Here is a 16,488-nt window from a genome sequence, read left to right as displayed (position 1 = left end):
ACAAGTGATATATGTTTCAGTAAGATTGGATTTTTTGCATTTATAGCAATGGTTATCAACTGTACTGCAGGGATAGAATGTAAATTGTACAAAATTGAGACTGTGTTGGCAGCTGCAGAGAGGTATTTGGGTGTGCGAGACTTGACATCAGAAGAGTTACAGGGTGGGTTAAGTGGTGGTGTCCCATACTTTCAGGTTGTTGGCCTGAGGTAGGACTAAATAGATTTAAATAGTGGAGTAGGGTGCTGTTATTTTTTATTATTAGATTATTATTTATTCATTTTGAGTGTTGTGTTAGATGGTAGGCTTTTTGTTTATGTATTRATTTTTTCGAGCAAAGTATAAGGGAGTTGTACTTCAGTCTGTGGCGGTAATGCAACATTTATTGGATGCCAACCGCCGTTAAACCTCATCGAAGAAGAAGGAGATTGGATAGGCCACGGCTCGTGTACACTTAGCACATGGTAAATTGCTGCGATCCGATTAGGCCGCCCAGAGTGGCTCGCTTGTGGGCGTGCTGGTAGCACGTTCGATTGTACGTTAAGAATTCAGCATAGCAAGTTATTAAATGGGTAAATCGTTTAATCCATTCTCCATTTCATGAATTTATTCACAGGTAAATAGTAATATGCTCTAAAACACTCTGGTGACAAACTTTGCTGCCCTGTTTCCAATCATCCACATGGCTGGGAGAACCTATTAAAGTAAGTAAATACATTTCGAAAACTATGTATTATTAGCTAACTAGCTAATGTTTTTTAGTAAAAAATAATTTACAAAAATTGCTATTTAGCAAGCTAGCTGACTAGCTAACATTAGCCAGCTAGCTGGCTAGCTTTATGGGTGTTGTGACATGAGTATGAAATTGCAATTCTGGTTGTTTAATGTTTTAGGGACTCCTGAAATAACCAGCTAACCAGGCTGTCATCTTGTGAAACAGTGGATGTAAAAAATCTAGCTAGCTAACGTTAAAGCTTTTACTGCAAATGTAATGTTACAATTTTGTAAGCTTGCCTTGCTGATATTTGCCATGCAATGCAGCTGAAGTAACGTAGCTAGCTAACTATTTTCTTGCTTATTGTGCAGTGGAGGAATAAAATAAAAAAAATGTATGCCTAGCTAGCGATGTGTAGCTAGCTATGTAGCRGATCTGTACGGACCCTAAAATGTTTGGTATACACATTAGTTCAGAACCTAGCTATGAACCTCAGCTATCATAGCCAGTTGCTATGCTGAATTCTTGACGCACAATCGAACGTGCTGCRATATACTGCCAGCACGCCCACAAGTGAGCCACTCTGGGCGGCCTAAGCGGTACGCGGCAATTTACAGTGTGCTAGTGTACACGCGCTGTAAGGAGRGCGGGTTTGAGAATGAGTGAATCCAGAGAGAAATAGCAATGGCGTCTTTTTGTAGGCACTAACACCGCCATGGTTCGTTGGACAAAGCCTATGTGGAATGAATTATGTTTTTGTAGGATTTTGTGATAAACGCCGAAAATAAGGTATGAGGTCAACAAGTGTAGGAGATCTTATACGTTTTGTTCTATGAGAATCTTCATCAGCTAGTCACATTTTGTGAATTATGTAGTATTTATGTGATTCCGAAAAGCACATAAAGGCTTCATAATTCATAAAGGTCATGTTAACTTATTGATATTATCTCGTAGAACAAGACGTTTATCCCAAAACCCTGTTCTTTTCCCATTCATTTTTTGCCATCGGATGGCTGAACGAGCAAGAGGTTAGGACTACAAGCTGGCTATCTCTATTAAGGCACTGACATAAAGCYCTCGGCGGACATGGTGGCCCATCCATTTTCAATGAAGCCTAGGCGGTGATGATATTCTATCCAGGTGGAGAGGAGAAAATGACAGTGTTCGAGAGCATCAAAGCGACTGCCGACTGACTGATCAACAAATCACCTTGCATCATAAATAACGACTCATTATTATTTGTAGGTCAGTCAGTCACAATTTACCCATGATACCTTGCTGTTTTGATCCTCTCCAACACAGCCCTTTGGCTTCTGCTCTACATTGTTGACCAATCACAGTAGAAAACGTGGCATGCGTGGTGAAAAGTCAGGCTATGTGTAGCTGAAGAAGCTCATTCATATTATCCTATCATTAGTTGGCTAATTATTAGGCCTAATAGGCTACTGCGGTAAATTGATCATCACCAGTCAATGTCATCACACCATCGCCCGCTTTATTTCCTTTCAAACTCCCCACCAGTTATTTTCTAATTTCCTTAATTTTGTGGCTAAAGTCAAATACTTTCTGTGGCACACACTACTGGTCAATTCTGGCAGGGGGGAGCTTTTCGGCACAACACCGGCTTTGGCACACATTAAATCATGATCATTCTATAGTTGTCTGACATCAAACTTTTCCCTGTCAATCACAAAGCTTAACAGAAAATGTTTTTAAGGCATTTATTCTCACCATTTAAATACATTCTCACTTAAACTACAAATCTGTCTTCAGCCAAAATAACTGGTGGGGAGTTTGAAAGGAAATAAAGCGGGTGATGGTGTGATGAAGACAGATTTGATTCTGATTTACTGCAGTAGCCTATTAGGCCTAATAATTAGCAAACGAATGATGGGTTAATATGAATGAGCTTCTTCAGCTTCACACAACCTCTCTTTTTTAGATGAGCCTGTGCGCAATTCATTCAGGTTAGATTTCTTAACATGATTGGAAAGAGCAGATTCTAAGTTACAGATAGCTACAAACAAACAACAACAAAACATCTCACTTTTTTGTTATATGACAGCGGTTCTGTTCCCGTGACACTTAAGTTGTTTTATTCTGTTATATTCCATTATTTTCTTACTTTAAAATATGTGTGTTGACTGTGATCAGTGCAGGGGCATGGGTGTCTTGTTTGTTTAATGAACATAATAATGAACTATTGATTTAATTTGCATGGCACAGCCTATAAGCTGCACAGACCAGTAACATCATTAAACTCAAAATATGCTATTCTATTTTTCTTAGTCTTARAATGTTTCTTAGAACCTGCCTAAAATAATTCATAATGGATTGCTTTGAYATGGTGTATATTCAATGGATTTATTAAAATAGACTCCCACCCACAACAGCATATACTCCCATTGATAAACAATAGGTGCCGGCATGCGAACAGGATGCATAAAAGGCTTATGCTGGCAAGAATGTGGTAAAKATTGTACTGTTTGGAAGGTGCTCATATAAACATTGGCCCCAAAAAATGTTTAGCGTCAATTCTGTCTGAACAGTGTATAAGAGAAAAGTGGATAGACTATTGGACTACTTACCCGAAGCCCCCTGTTTATATAGGGATAGATGGTATATTCCACTAGCACAGGCTTCCTGACACAYATGGTATTTAAAGTCAGTTGGTTMCAGCCCTCCTGCTTGGAAGGAGGGGAAAAGTAGGCCTATGTTAGTTTTACATTATGTAAACTTTTTTTTAAATGTTGCTATTAAGCACATGAATGCCAATGCAGTCATCAATGATTACTCTAGGCACATTTATTCAATCAATCCTGCACTTATTGGAAAGCATCTTGCCTCCTGTGTCTAGTAGTCTTAGCCTATACTAATCTCTCCCTTGACCTTGAAACAGTGCCCATCAGCTTTTCATTTAGGGGCAAAAAAAAGTTACAAAAAAGAAAAATGTAAGTGCTTTCCTCACCATCTTAAATAAGCATGCCCCATTCAAAAAATGTAGAACTAAGAACAGATATAGCCCTTGGCTCATCCCAGACTTGACTGCCCTTGACCAGCACAAAAACATCCTGTGGCGTACTGCATWKGCATCGAATAGCCCCCGTGATATGCAACTTTTCAGGGAAGTCAGGAACCAATTTACACAGTCAGTTAGGAAAGCTAAGGCTAGCTTTTTCAAACAGAAATTTGCATCCTGTAGCACTAATTCCAAAATGTTTTGGAACACTGTAAAGTCCATGGAGAATAAGGGCACCTCCTCCCAGCTGCCCACTGTACTGAGGTTAGGGAAGCACTGTCATCACCGATAAATCTACGATAATTGATCATTTCAATAAGCATTTTTTTTTTTTTTACAACTGCCCGTGCTTTCCACCTGGCTACCCTTACCCCGGCCAACAGTTCTGCACCCCCTGCAGAAACTTGCCCAAAGCCCCCCCCCCCCCCTGCTTCTCCTTCACCCAAATCCAGACAGCTGATGTTCTGAAAGAGCAGTAAAATCTGGATCCCTACAAATCATCTGCGCTAGACAATCTGGATCCTCTCTTTCTAAAATTATCCGCCGAAATTGTTGCAACCCCTATTACTAGCCTGTTCAACCTCTCTTTCGTATCGTCTGAGATCCCAAAGATTGGAAAGCTGCAGCGCTCATCCCCCTTTTCAATGGGGGAGACACTCTAGACCCAAACAGTTATAGACCTTTATCCATCCTGCCCTGCCTTTCTAAAATCTTCAAAAGCCAAGTTAACAAACAGATCACCGACCATTTCGAATCCTGCCGTACCTTCTCCACTATGCAATCTGGTTTCCGAGCTGGTCATGGGTGCACCTCAGCCACGCTCAAGGTCCTAAACAATATCATAACCGCCATCGATAAAAGACAGTACTGTGCAGCCGTCTTCAACGGACCTGGCCAAGGCTTTCGACTCTGTCAATCACCGCATTCTTATCGGCAGACTCAATAGCCTTGGTTTCTCAAATGACTGCCTCGTCTGGTTCACCAACTACTTCTCAGATAGAYTTCATTGTTTCAAATCGGAGGGCCTGTTGTCCGAACCTCTGCCAGTCTCTATGGGGGTGCCACAGGGTTCAATATATCAATGATGTCGCTCTTGCTGCTGGTGATTCTCTGATCAACCTCTACACAGAAGACATCATTCTGTATACATCTAGCCCTTCTTTGGACACTGTGTTAACAAACCTCCAAACAAGCTTCAATGCCATACAACACTCCTTCCGTGGCCTCCAGCTGCTTTTAAATGCTAGTAAAACTAAATGCATGCTCTTCAACCGATAGCTGCCCGCACCTGCCCGCCCGACTAGCATCACTACTCTGGACGGCTCTGACAGAATATGTGAACAACTACAAATACCTAGGTGTCTGGCTAGACTGTAAACTCTCCTTCCAGACTCACATTAAGCATCTCCAATCCAAAATTAAATCTAGAATCYGCTTCCTATTTCGCAACAAAGCTTCCTCTCATGCTGCCAAACATACRCTCGTAAAACTGACTATCCTACCGATCCTTGACTTCGGCGATGTCATTTACAAAATAGCCTACCACACTCTACTAGACTACATCCAATTTGCCTATCACAGTGCCATCCGTTTTGTCACCAAAGCCCCATATACTACCCATCAATGCGACCTGTATGCTCTTGTTGGCTGGCCCTCGCTACATATTCATCGCCAAACCCACTGGCTCCAGGTCATCTATAAGTCTTTGCTAGGTAAAGCCCCGCCTTATCTCASCTCACTGGTCACCATAGCAACACCCACCCGTAGCACGCGCTCCAGCAGGTATATTTCACTGGTCATCCCCAAAGCCAACACCTCCTTTGGCCGCCTTTCCTTCCAGTTCTCTGCTGCCAATGACTGGAACAAATTGCAAAAATCACTGAAGCTGGCGACGTATATCTCCCTCTCTAACTTTAAGCATCAGCTGTCAGAGCAGCTTACTGATCACTGTACCTGTACACAGCCCATCTGTAAATAGCACACCCAACTACCTCATCCACATATTGTTATTTTTTTTTTGCACCCCAGTATCTACTTGCACATCATCATCTGTACATATATCACTCCAGTGTTAATGCTAAATTGTAATTATTTTGCCTCTATGGCCTATTCATTACATTTACATTTACATTTTAGTCATTTAGCAGACGCTCTTATCCAGAGCGACTTACAGTAGAGTGCATACATTTTATTACATTTTTATTTATTTTTTTACATACTGAGACAAGGATATCCCTACCGGCCAAACCCTCCCTACCGGCCAAACCCTCCCTAACCCGGACGACGCTATGCCAATTGTGCGTCGCCCCACGGATCTCCCGGTTGCGGCCGGCTGCGACAGAGCCTGGGCGCGAACCCAGCCCAGCCTGGGCGCAAACCCAGAGACTCTGGTGGCACAGCTAGCAGTGCCCTAGACCACTGCGCCACCCGGGAGACATTATTGACTCCCTAATCTTACTACATTTGCACACACTGTACAGTACATAGATTTTTCTATTGTGTTATTGACTGTACGTTTGTTTATCCCATGTGTAACGGTTGTTTTTGTCGGACTGCTTTGCTTTATCTTGGCCAGGTCGCAGTTGTAAATGATAACTTGTTCTCAACTGGTCTACCTGGTTAAATAAAGGTAAAAATTCCATGGGAACAGAATTACGCTGAGACTCCATTTTGTCACTTAAAAATGTATGCGAAACAAAAACCATTTATTTAAAATGTTAACAAACCATACAACTCTATGCAGAATGACTACTTTGAACAAGTTACTCAGTAAAACAAACAAACAAAAAACATTTACTGGAAAAACTGTCCAGATGCAAAGTTTGGTAACAGAATAAAACTAATTCTGTTACCAAACGTTGTATCTGCACAGTTCTTCCTGTAAATGTGTTTTTGTAAAATGTTAAGTGGAAATTTTTAAAAGTAGTCCTTGTGCATAGAGTTTTTTATTTATTTTATTTTATTAACCCATCCACCACCACACATCTTGTTTGTTTTTTTACAGCTTTTCTCCTACATATACAGTACCAGTCAAAAGTTTGGACATACCTACTCATTCAAGGGTTTTTCTTTATTTTTACTATTTTATACATTGGAGAATAATTGTGAAGACATCAACTATTAAATAACACATATGGAATCATGTAGTAACCCAAAAAGTGTTAAACAAATCCAAATATATTTTATATTTGAGATTCTTCAAAGTAGCCACCTTTTGCCTTGATGGATAGCTTTCCACACTCTTGTCATTCTCTCAGCCAGCTTCACCTGGAATGATTTTCCAACAGTCTTGAAGGAGTTCCCGCATATGCTGAGCACTTGTTGGCTGCTTTTCCTTCACTCTTCARTCTCCGGTCCAACTCATCCCAAACCATCTCAATTGGGATGAGGCCAGGTCATATGATGCAGCACTCCATCACTTTCCTCCTTAGTCAAAAAGCCCTTACACAGCCTGGATGTGTGTTGGGTCATGGTCCTGTAGAAAAACAAATGATAGTCCCACTAAACGCTAACCAGATGGGATGGCTTATCGCTGCAGATTGCTGTGGTAGCCATGCTGGTTTAGTGTCCCTTGAATTCTAAATAAATCACAGACAGCAAAGCACCATCACACCTCCTCCATGCTTCACAGTGGGAAACACACATGGGGAGATCATCTGTTCACCTACTCTGCGTCTCACAAAGACATGGCGGTTGGAACCAAAGATCTCACATTTGGACTCATTAGACCAAAGGACAGATTTCTAATGTCCATTGCTTGTGTTTCTTGGCCCAAACAAGTTTCTTCTTGTTATTGGTGTCCTTTAGTTTCTTTGCAGCAATTTGACCATAAAAGCCTGATTCACGCAGTCTCCTCTGAACAGTTGATGTTGAGATGTGTCTGTTACTTGAACTCTGTGAGGTGCAATCTGAGGTGCAGTTAATTGCCAATTTCTGAGGCTGGTAAATCTAATGAACTTATCCTCTGCAGCAGATGTAACTCTGGGTCTTCCCTTTTCTGTGGCGGTCCTCATGAGAGCCAGTTTCATCATAGCGCTTGATGGTTTTTGCGACTGCACTTGAAGAAACTTTCAAAGTTCTTGAAATGTTACGGATTGACTGACCTTCATGTCTTAAAGTATTGATGGCATGTCATTTCTCTTTGCTTATTTTAGCTGTTATTGCCATAATATGGACTTGGTCTTTTACCAAATAGGGKTATCTTCTGTATACCACCCCTACCTTGTCACAGCACAACTGATTGGCTCAAARGCATTAAGAAGGAAAGAAATTTCACAAATGAACCTTTTAACCCGGCACACCTGTTAATTCAAATACATTCCAGGTCACTACCTCATGAAGCTGGTTGAGAGAATGCCAAGATTGTGCAAAGCTGTAATCAAGGCAAAGGGTGGCTGCTTTGAAGAATCTCAAATATAAAATATATTTTGATTTGTTTAACACTTTTTGGTTACTACACTTCCATATGTGTTATTTCWTAGTTTTGATGTCTTCACTATTATTCTACAATGTAGATTTTACATATACATTTTACATATACATTTTTGCATACATAAACCATGTGCCATGGAATCGGTACATCAAATCTCTGTATTTATTTTGCAACCGGTATGGCGCAGCTGTCAACATTTTTGTCCCCTGAAACTGGTATATTTTCTATTTACGCAGATTCCTTTCAGCAAATTTGTATCTTTAGAGTTCTCTGGTTTGTTAAACTTTGAAATCAATGGGTTTTGTTTGGTGTACATTTTAAAGTGACAACATCAGCGTAATTCTGTTACCATGGAATAATTGCCTTAAGGCTACTTTGTTCCCAAAACTACTTCATTCTTGACTGACAGATGCAAAAGTGAAAGGGCTGAAAAGGATTTCCCCATGCCTCCTGTAAAGTGCTGTTAGGGGTCAGAGTTGGGAAATTCCCAGTTTACTTCACACATTATCAGCAGAATGAGTTGTTCAGGAGTCAGTACCCACTAGGCAGAGGTCAGTTTAACGTCTAGTTTTGATTTACATTTAGTTGAGTTGTCAACTAACATGAATTCAGAGTGAAATCAACAGAAATATTCACTGTCATTGCATTTAGGTTKAACGTTGGGTGAAAAATGACGAAATGCCCTTATATTGATGACTTTTTGTTTGATTAAACGTTGATTAAACATAGCTATGTAGATTTTGGGGGGTTGAAATCACGTAGAAACAACGTTGATTCAACCAGTTTTTGCCCAGTGGATAGTTGAATCAGGAGTTGTTCAAGCCTATTTGTAGCCTAGCTGTAGATCAGTCTGGTGTGATGTWTTGTATTCCCCCTCTCTTACTCTCTCTCAAATTGAAGTTATGCCGCCGCCTTTATCCGTTGTTACATCATTGACAGRGTAAAAAAAAAGACTTCATCCCTCATTTTATATTTCCTACGTAGCTAGCCAGGGGATTTCCGTGAACAAAGCAGCCAATCGTGTAGATGTAAACACACTYTCATTATAGCACACGCGGCAACTCGCTGCTTGCTGTTCAATTTGTCAGTGCAGTGAAAGACAAATACATTAACCCCATGGCAGAGCAACAAGCAAGATAAAAATAAAAATAAGTTATATTATTATTGAGTCGACTGGTTTCTGTTCCTATCAGATGGCGGTGGAAACTGTTCGTGAAGAGGACGTGCTAAATGTGATCTTGTGCCGAACCAGCGCAGGCGGGTGTCTTCGGGGTACTTACCGGAGAACAGAGCTACAGGTATCAATCAAGCTCCTGTCGTCTCGCACTGCAAGTCGAAGGTAAAATTAGCATATCTCAAACTCAAATGTAATGACAAAGTCTCTCTCTCTCAAGTCAAGTCAAATGGCTTTATTGGGATGGGAAACATGTTTACATTGCCAAAGTAAGTGGAATAGATCATAAACAAAAGTGAAATAAACAATCAGAAATGAACAGTAAACATTACACTCACAAAAGTTTCTAAATAATAGAGACATTTTAAAAGTGTTATTACTAGCCATGTACGTGTTGCAACAATATGCAAATAGCTGAAGTAGGCAACAAAAGGGAAAATAAATAGACAGATAAATATAGTATGTATTTACAATGGTGTTTATGCTTCACTGGTTGCTCTTTTCTTGTGGCATCAGGTTACAAATATTGCTGCTGTGATGGCACACTGGTATTAAACATAATAGATATGGGAGTTTATCAAAATGTTATTTGTTTTCAAATTCTTTGTGGGTCTGTGTAATCTGAGGGAAATATGTCTCTCTAATATGGTCATACATTTGGCAGCAGGTTAGGAAGTGCATCTGTTTCCACCTCATTTTGTGGGCAGTGGGCACATAGGCAGACCTGGCTCTCGAGAGAAGACAGGCTATAGAGGCCTCTCTCTCTCTGTGTGTGTTTTTGAGGGTTTGTGTGTTTTATATGTGTTTACTGCATATGTGTGTATATTCTGCACAGTGAGTGGACTGAGTGGATGGGAGACGTGGCTGTGGTCAGAAAAGTCCATTCAGAGAGGGTTTTGGTTCCTCTGGGTGTGTACAAGGCCTGGTGTCTGATGGGCCTGCTGTATGACTGGATGCCTGAGGGCTCTCTACACTCTCTACTATACCAGGTCAGTATAATATATGAGCACTAAGTCGAACTCAAATATGAATATGCATGTATAGTGTGTGGCCGTAGGCTAATTGATGAATCTAACTTGGTTCTGCAACTTTTCCCTTGGTTGCGGCCTACAGTGTACACAGAGTATACCAAACATTAGGAACACCTTCCTAATATTGAGTCGCAGCCCTCCCCCCTTTGCCCTCAGAACAGCCTCAATTTGTCAGGGCATGGACTCTACAAGGTGTCAGAAAACGTTACACAGGGAATGCTGGCCAATGTTGACTTCAATGCTTCCCACAGTTGTGTCAAGTTGGCTGGATGTCCTTTGGGTGGTGGACCATTCTTGATACACAAACTGTTGAGCAGGAAAAACCCAGCAACGTTACAGTTCTTGACAAACCGGTTCGCCTGGCACCTACTACCATACCCCGTTCAAAGGCACTTAAATATTTTGTCTTGCCCATTCACCATGGCACGCACACAATCCATGTCTCAATTGTCTAAAGGCTTAAAAATCCTTCTTTCACTGGTCTCCTCCCCTTCATCTACACTGATTTAAGTGGATTTAACAATTGACATCAATAAGGGATCATAGCTTTCACCTGGATTCACCTGGTCAGTCTGTCATAGAAAGAGCAGGTGTTCTTAAAGTTGTGTAATCTCAGTGTATATCAACAAACTGCTGGTCAGAGCTTCGATAGACACATATAAAGTGAATCAAATAATGTACTTTTGATTGCTTTATTTACAATTCCTGTGTCTTCATGGAGAACAATGCTGTGCTTGTCACCCACATGCTGTGTCTGGAAAGCCCCTGGCTGATGCAAAAATAGATCTATCTGTCATCAGCACTATCACTGCCTTATTTACACAAAGAGCTTTTCCTGGTTCAGGAGAAAGTGCCCTGGCTGAAACATAACTTCAGACAGTAGACGTGTGACTTCAATCCACTGCACATGACTTAGACTGTCTGTGGTTAAACTGTGTTTACATACAGTAAGTTGTCATGATCATGTTGAATTCTTTAGTATTTTCAGTTCACAATTTCAACTTTGTGTTGTCATGTGCTTTTTTCCCCACTAGTCATTTTCAATTCCCATTTATTTATGATCCATTTTATGGAAGTGAATAGAGTTCATGTTGAATGATTGTTAACCTTGTTATCCCTGTCAGACCCAGCTGTATCCAGGTCTACCCATGAGTTTCAGGCTTGGCATCCTATTAGATGTGGCAGAGGGGTTGTGCCACCTCCACTGCATACCACTCCCCCACCAGGCCCTGAAACCCACCAATGTTCTCCTGGACCAGCAGTACCGGGCCAAGGTAGAGAACAGTGACTGATAACTGACCCAGTCCTGCAGTACAGAAACAAAAATCTTCTCTCTGAGTAGTGAAACTAATGTGAGAAAGAACTCCATTTGATTGATGGTATATGATCCATGGGATATGGTGTATTGTGAACAGTTACAGGTGTAAGCTTTACAGTGTACATATGTAGGTTTGAGTCTGTGTTGGAGCAGATGRTTTTGTCGGTTTGTGTGTGGATGTTTATGTTCATGTTCCTACCTCCAGGTGAGTGACTGGGGCCTGCCCAGGGAGTGGAGGGTTGGCTCCTCTCTCTCTGCTGGAGGAGGGCCCTGCTTCAGGGACTTGGTGTACCTGTCTCCTGAGACTCTGACAGGGACCGCACCCTCTGTGGAGGCAGACATGTACAGGTGAGGTCACCTTTCATGATCCTGCCACTTCAAACAGTCATATTCACCAATTAAATTTACCAGGTGGGGAAGGAGGGGTTTACCACTTCTACAGATGCCTTTACTAATGACCATGCAGCTACCCAATTAACATCTTCTCTCTTTAGCTTTGGTGTGCTGCTGTGGGAGACTTTGAACAGAAGACAACCATGTGGAGGTGTGTTTCTATTTATTTCCGTCTGTTCAAAGAACAGCTCTTGTTTCTATCAGCGGAGCCTAGGCTATACCTGGKCGTATATCATACAGTCTCAATATTGTATGACGTTTAGTACTTGTAACACATCATGTCAATGTCTATACCCAAGCAGATTTGCTCCAGCTGCTTTCAAGTGAGGATGGGGTTGGTTCAGGCCTGGAGGATGAGCTGCTACCCAAGCATGTACCCCACTGCCATACACTCTCCCGGCTGATGACCAGCTGCTGGAGCACTAACCCACACAGCCGTCCAACAGCAGAGGGTAAGTCTGTCTGTGAGGGTGAATCAGAGTATAGATATACAATGGTGAAGAGAGCAGCTGTGCCTGGACTTTGATCTCTCCCTACAAGACCCCCGTCCTTGACTGGTTACCTACCTGCCTGTTAAGGACAGGTGACAGGCAGAACCTCTTGCAGCACCCACTTCGTCTCTGTTCCACATGCCGAGACCGAGAGATCCAATCCCATGCCCTACTTCTGCCACTTAGTCAATAAGACTCTTTGAGTCTTCTCATCTAAATTGTGTGTAACTGTTTATTTTCTGATGTTAGTCCATATCCATGTATTTCATTGCCTATGACTGTCATGTGGGTATTAAAATAAATGTGAACTTTTGGTGCGTTATGGCCAATGTGATGTTTACTTTGTCAGGACATCTTTCTCATGTGCTCTTCTTTCTCTTGCTCTCTGTCCACAGACTGTGCACTGGAACTGAGGAGTGCCATAGCAACCTTTGATCCCGATGAAATGACAAGGGCTACCCTCAGGGTGAGGGAAAGCAAGGTACGGATCATCCTCATTTAATAAGTTCTATTACACTCCGAAGTCCGATATTCTCCATGTCCACAACCCTGATCTGCTATCAGGGTTTTTTTTGACTGAGGGAATCAGGATATGTTTCATGTGCTTTTAATCTGTCAACAGTTACTACTGAAAACAGTAAATAGACCCGTCACTAATCATGAGCAAACATGTGTATGTGATGTCTGTCCCTTTACCAGGAGAGGGCGCTACATGACTCTAAAATCCATCCTGTAAAGGATATTCCCATTGAGATAAACAACCTAGAGGTGAGCTTGGTTCACATTTTTTCTGATATTCTGATTGTACTTAATGCTTGTGATGTCTATTACATTGAAAACAATATTTACATATCTCATACTAGGCCTGTGCTGGTTCCGGAGACACTAAATGTGTGGGCAACAAGACACTGCCCTTACCACAGACTTCCTGCCCTAGTGAAACACTCCCTAGTCCCCCTACAGCCATATATACAGGGGAAGCATCCCAGAAGAGGCACTGTCAGGGTAAGAACTTAAAACTGATCGATAATGAGAGCAGTTTGTGAATGTGCTCAGTTTGTTGTCAGCGAAACCACCCTCTTATTTATCTTCTTTATTAAGTAATGATTCATTTATACCTTATCTCGGACAGTCTAACAGCAACGTGTCTCTCCCCAGACTGTGTGACTGGCTATGTGGTGTCTTCCACCAGTCCCAGCAGTGGCCCGGGTCCTGAGCATCCCAGAGGGACAGGAGGCGTCGCCCAGAGACAGAGCCCACCACCCCCACTCTCCTCCAGCCCCTCCAAAGCCCTCAGACAGAGCCCTCTCAACCAGCCCACTGCCAGCTCCCATGGTAGGAAATGTGTTTAAGCTTAGACCTCCCACCTATTACCCCGTTTTGTCTGCAAACTTATGTACAGTCTCAGATTGTAGCTATCTAGAATAGACGTATCTTTTTCTCGCATGTTTCTTAAATGTTGCTGAAAAAGGTGAAGACAAAGTAAAGCAATATGAAAATGAGTAGACGTTATAAACAGTGCCTCCCTCTGTGTGTTTGTATGTGCACAGTAAGCAGTTTTGAGGATTGCTGGTTTCCTGCATGGCCATCCTTTCACAGTCTTATCTTTACCCAATGCGTTTCCTCCCTTGAGGATCTTTGTTTCGCTCTAAATTGTCTGTTGTCCCAGTAAATGCTCGGAGTCAAATTATTATATATCTTTTTTAAGCAATACATGGCTACTAGACATTTATGATGGAGATTTAATGTGTTGAATAAGAGGGTAACTTGTTTAGTAGGGCTATGAATTTCAGTCTTCAGTGAAATTATCTCCTGTACGTATTACTGTCTTTCATATCAGATAGCTACTACTTCTCTCTTGTACTCTTTCTCTGAGTTGTCCCAGTATTTTTCTCAAGGTCCCCTCTATATGATTTGTGTTTTATAAGTGTGTGTGAGAGATGTGATATCATCGTGTTTGTATCATCCCTGAAACTTCCCCCTCCCTCCTTGTCAGCAGCTGCACGGTGTGTGTCTCCGACTCCGATAGCGGTGAGCTCCTGTCGTATCCTGCGCGAGAGGCGTGAGGGCATCATTCGAGGCATGACGGAGGGACGACTCAACAACCTGCTGGATGTGCTCATCTCACGGCGGGCCCTTCCCCTGGAGGCCTATGAGGTCATCTCTGCCTCTCTGACACTGACCGCTCGCACACGTTCCCTACTGGACACCTGTACCTGTTTAGGGGAACACGCAGCTTCCCTGGTAGCTTCCACCCTTGGTATGATGTCCGTTGCCACCAATCGTGGCCCTTCACAGATGTCTCACTGAAGGTGGATGGATGGTTAATAGAATGGGGGTTGTGTAGTGAAAGGCCCCTAACCAAATGTATCAAATGTCAATTGAGACTCAAATGTCAATTGAGACTGGAGCCTTGGCGTGAAAAGCTGAGGAACCCTAACCAAATCTAATCTATACTCACTCAGGTTTAATACAGACCACGGTCAGTCAGAGTGACTACACATTGGAGAACCTGAGATTCCTAATTTCATCAGAACAGCTGCAATGACTCATCTATATCCATAGAGATCCATGTTGGGGACACACCTGTCCATGCCTTTGATAAGTCTGAGTATTCAATCAGTGGTGCTACCTCTGAAGTTGATGTCAATCAAATGTTTGATTAGAGGAAGCTTCTGTGACAGTCAAATGATAGAAACAATAGTGTTGGAGAGAAACCAATGAAAGTGAATAGCTGTGTGGATGATTCATCTGCTTTGATCATGTTTGACCCATCACTAGCGATAATGAGGGTTAACATACTGAGCTAGCACACAGAAAACAGTTTGTTCAATATTAGATGCCACATTTTCTGTGTTGTCATTTTGGCCCTCTGCTCTGTGGGTTAATGTGTGGTGCCACAATGTGGCTTGTCTTTTGACAGCCTGTTTGTAAAGTACATATTGTACAAAACTATATGTTCAACATAGTTTGGATTGTCCTGTTCAGCAGTGTCTGACTTGGTATCTTGTAACAAGATTATTATTTGTTGGTTTATCAGATAAAATAACTGAACTTCAGTCTCATTTTATGCTACTTTTGTTGGTGGTTTGTGTTTGTAAATCTGTTCAATCCTTGAACCTATAGGTCATTGTCACATTCCCCTCGGGGTACCCTTTGATTTTGTTGCCTATCTCGCGCAACACGCCTTTTAACAGTGCATGTCTAATTGCATGTCTGGTCTTCACACAGTACCAATTGTCACACATTGTAAGTACAGTCTAAAGACGTTTATGTACTAAAAGGGTAAAAAGGGGTCTTGTCAAATGAGAGGCCCAGTGAAGTTTTGGCCATAGTGTACATATTTTCTTTTGTTGGTCTGTTCAACATCATACTGAGAACAGAAGACAGTAATTTCCTCAAAGCACTGTCTGTGTGTGAATAGCCTAATGATCTGAATATTTGGAGTTGTATAATAAAGCAAATTAATCTATAACAACATTAGATCAAGACTCGTCCTTGACACTCAAGCAGCTCTTTTCTTGTTGGTTTTTGAGTTCATGCACTCAGAAACAAAGGAAGATGTTTAATAGAGGCTGTAATTTCCATCCAGTGGTGTAAAGTAGGTCTTACTTGTAGAATTGTTGCCTATTACTGTTGCACTCAAATATATTGCCCACTGGGCACACACACACTTGTTGTATCAATGATGTTTCCACACAATTTCAATGAAATGACGTTGAACCAATGTAGAATATACGACTGTCATCTGTGCCCAGTGGGTGTGTTCTCGCTTCAAAACTGGTTGAATTTTTCACCCTGAAGACACAGTAAATGAGAATCAGTTCATTTGCCTCCAACCAAATGAGTTTCATTTGAATTCTGAATAATTCATTCTAGGTCTTTTTTTTTCATTTTTGTTGCTTGGTCCAGTGC

General features: G+C 41.8%; 1 protein-coding gene across 2 annotated transcripts; it reads left to right on the top strand.

The window, feature by feature from the left end:
* The first annotated feature begins 460 nt into the window (after nt 1-460).
* Nucleotides 461-16,056, top strand: si:dkey-181f22.4 (receptor-interacting serine/threonine-protein kinase 2). 2 transcript variants are annotated; one of them, XM_024001068.2, is made up of 12 exons: nt 461-704; nt 9,360-9,505; nt 10,176-10,329; nt 11,496-11,645; nt 11,895-12,037; nt 12,184-12,233; nt 12,385-12,534; nt 12,969-13,054; nt 13,273-13,341; nt 13,437-13,578; nt 13,732-13,908; nt 14,570-16,056. In XM_024001068.2, exons 2-12 carry the CDS (start codon nt 9,360-9,362, stop codon nt 14,881-14,883), a joined length of 1,581 nt encoding a protein of 526 aa, XP_023856836.1. In that variant the 5' UTR covers nt 461-704; the 3' UTR covers nt 14,884-16,056. The 2 variants fall into 2 exon arrangements, with proteins under 2 accessions (XP_023856836.1, XP_023856837.1); XM_024001069.2 differs by lacking the exon at nt 461-704 and having other exon boundaries at nt 9,107-9,505; nt 14,573-16,056.
* The last annotated feature ends 432 nt before the right edge of the window (nt 16,057-16,488 follow it).

The sequence above is a fragment of the Salvelinus sp. IW2-2015 genome, linkage group LG15 (assembly GCF_002910315.2).
Source record: "Salvelinus sp. IW2-2015 linkage group LG15, ASM291031v2, whole genome shotgun sequence".
NCBI lineage: Eukaryota > Metazoa > Chordata > Actinopteri > Salmoniformes > Salmonidae > Salvelinus > Salvelinus sp. IW2-2015.
This window is presented reverse-complemented; position numbering and strand designations above follow the sequence as displayed.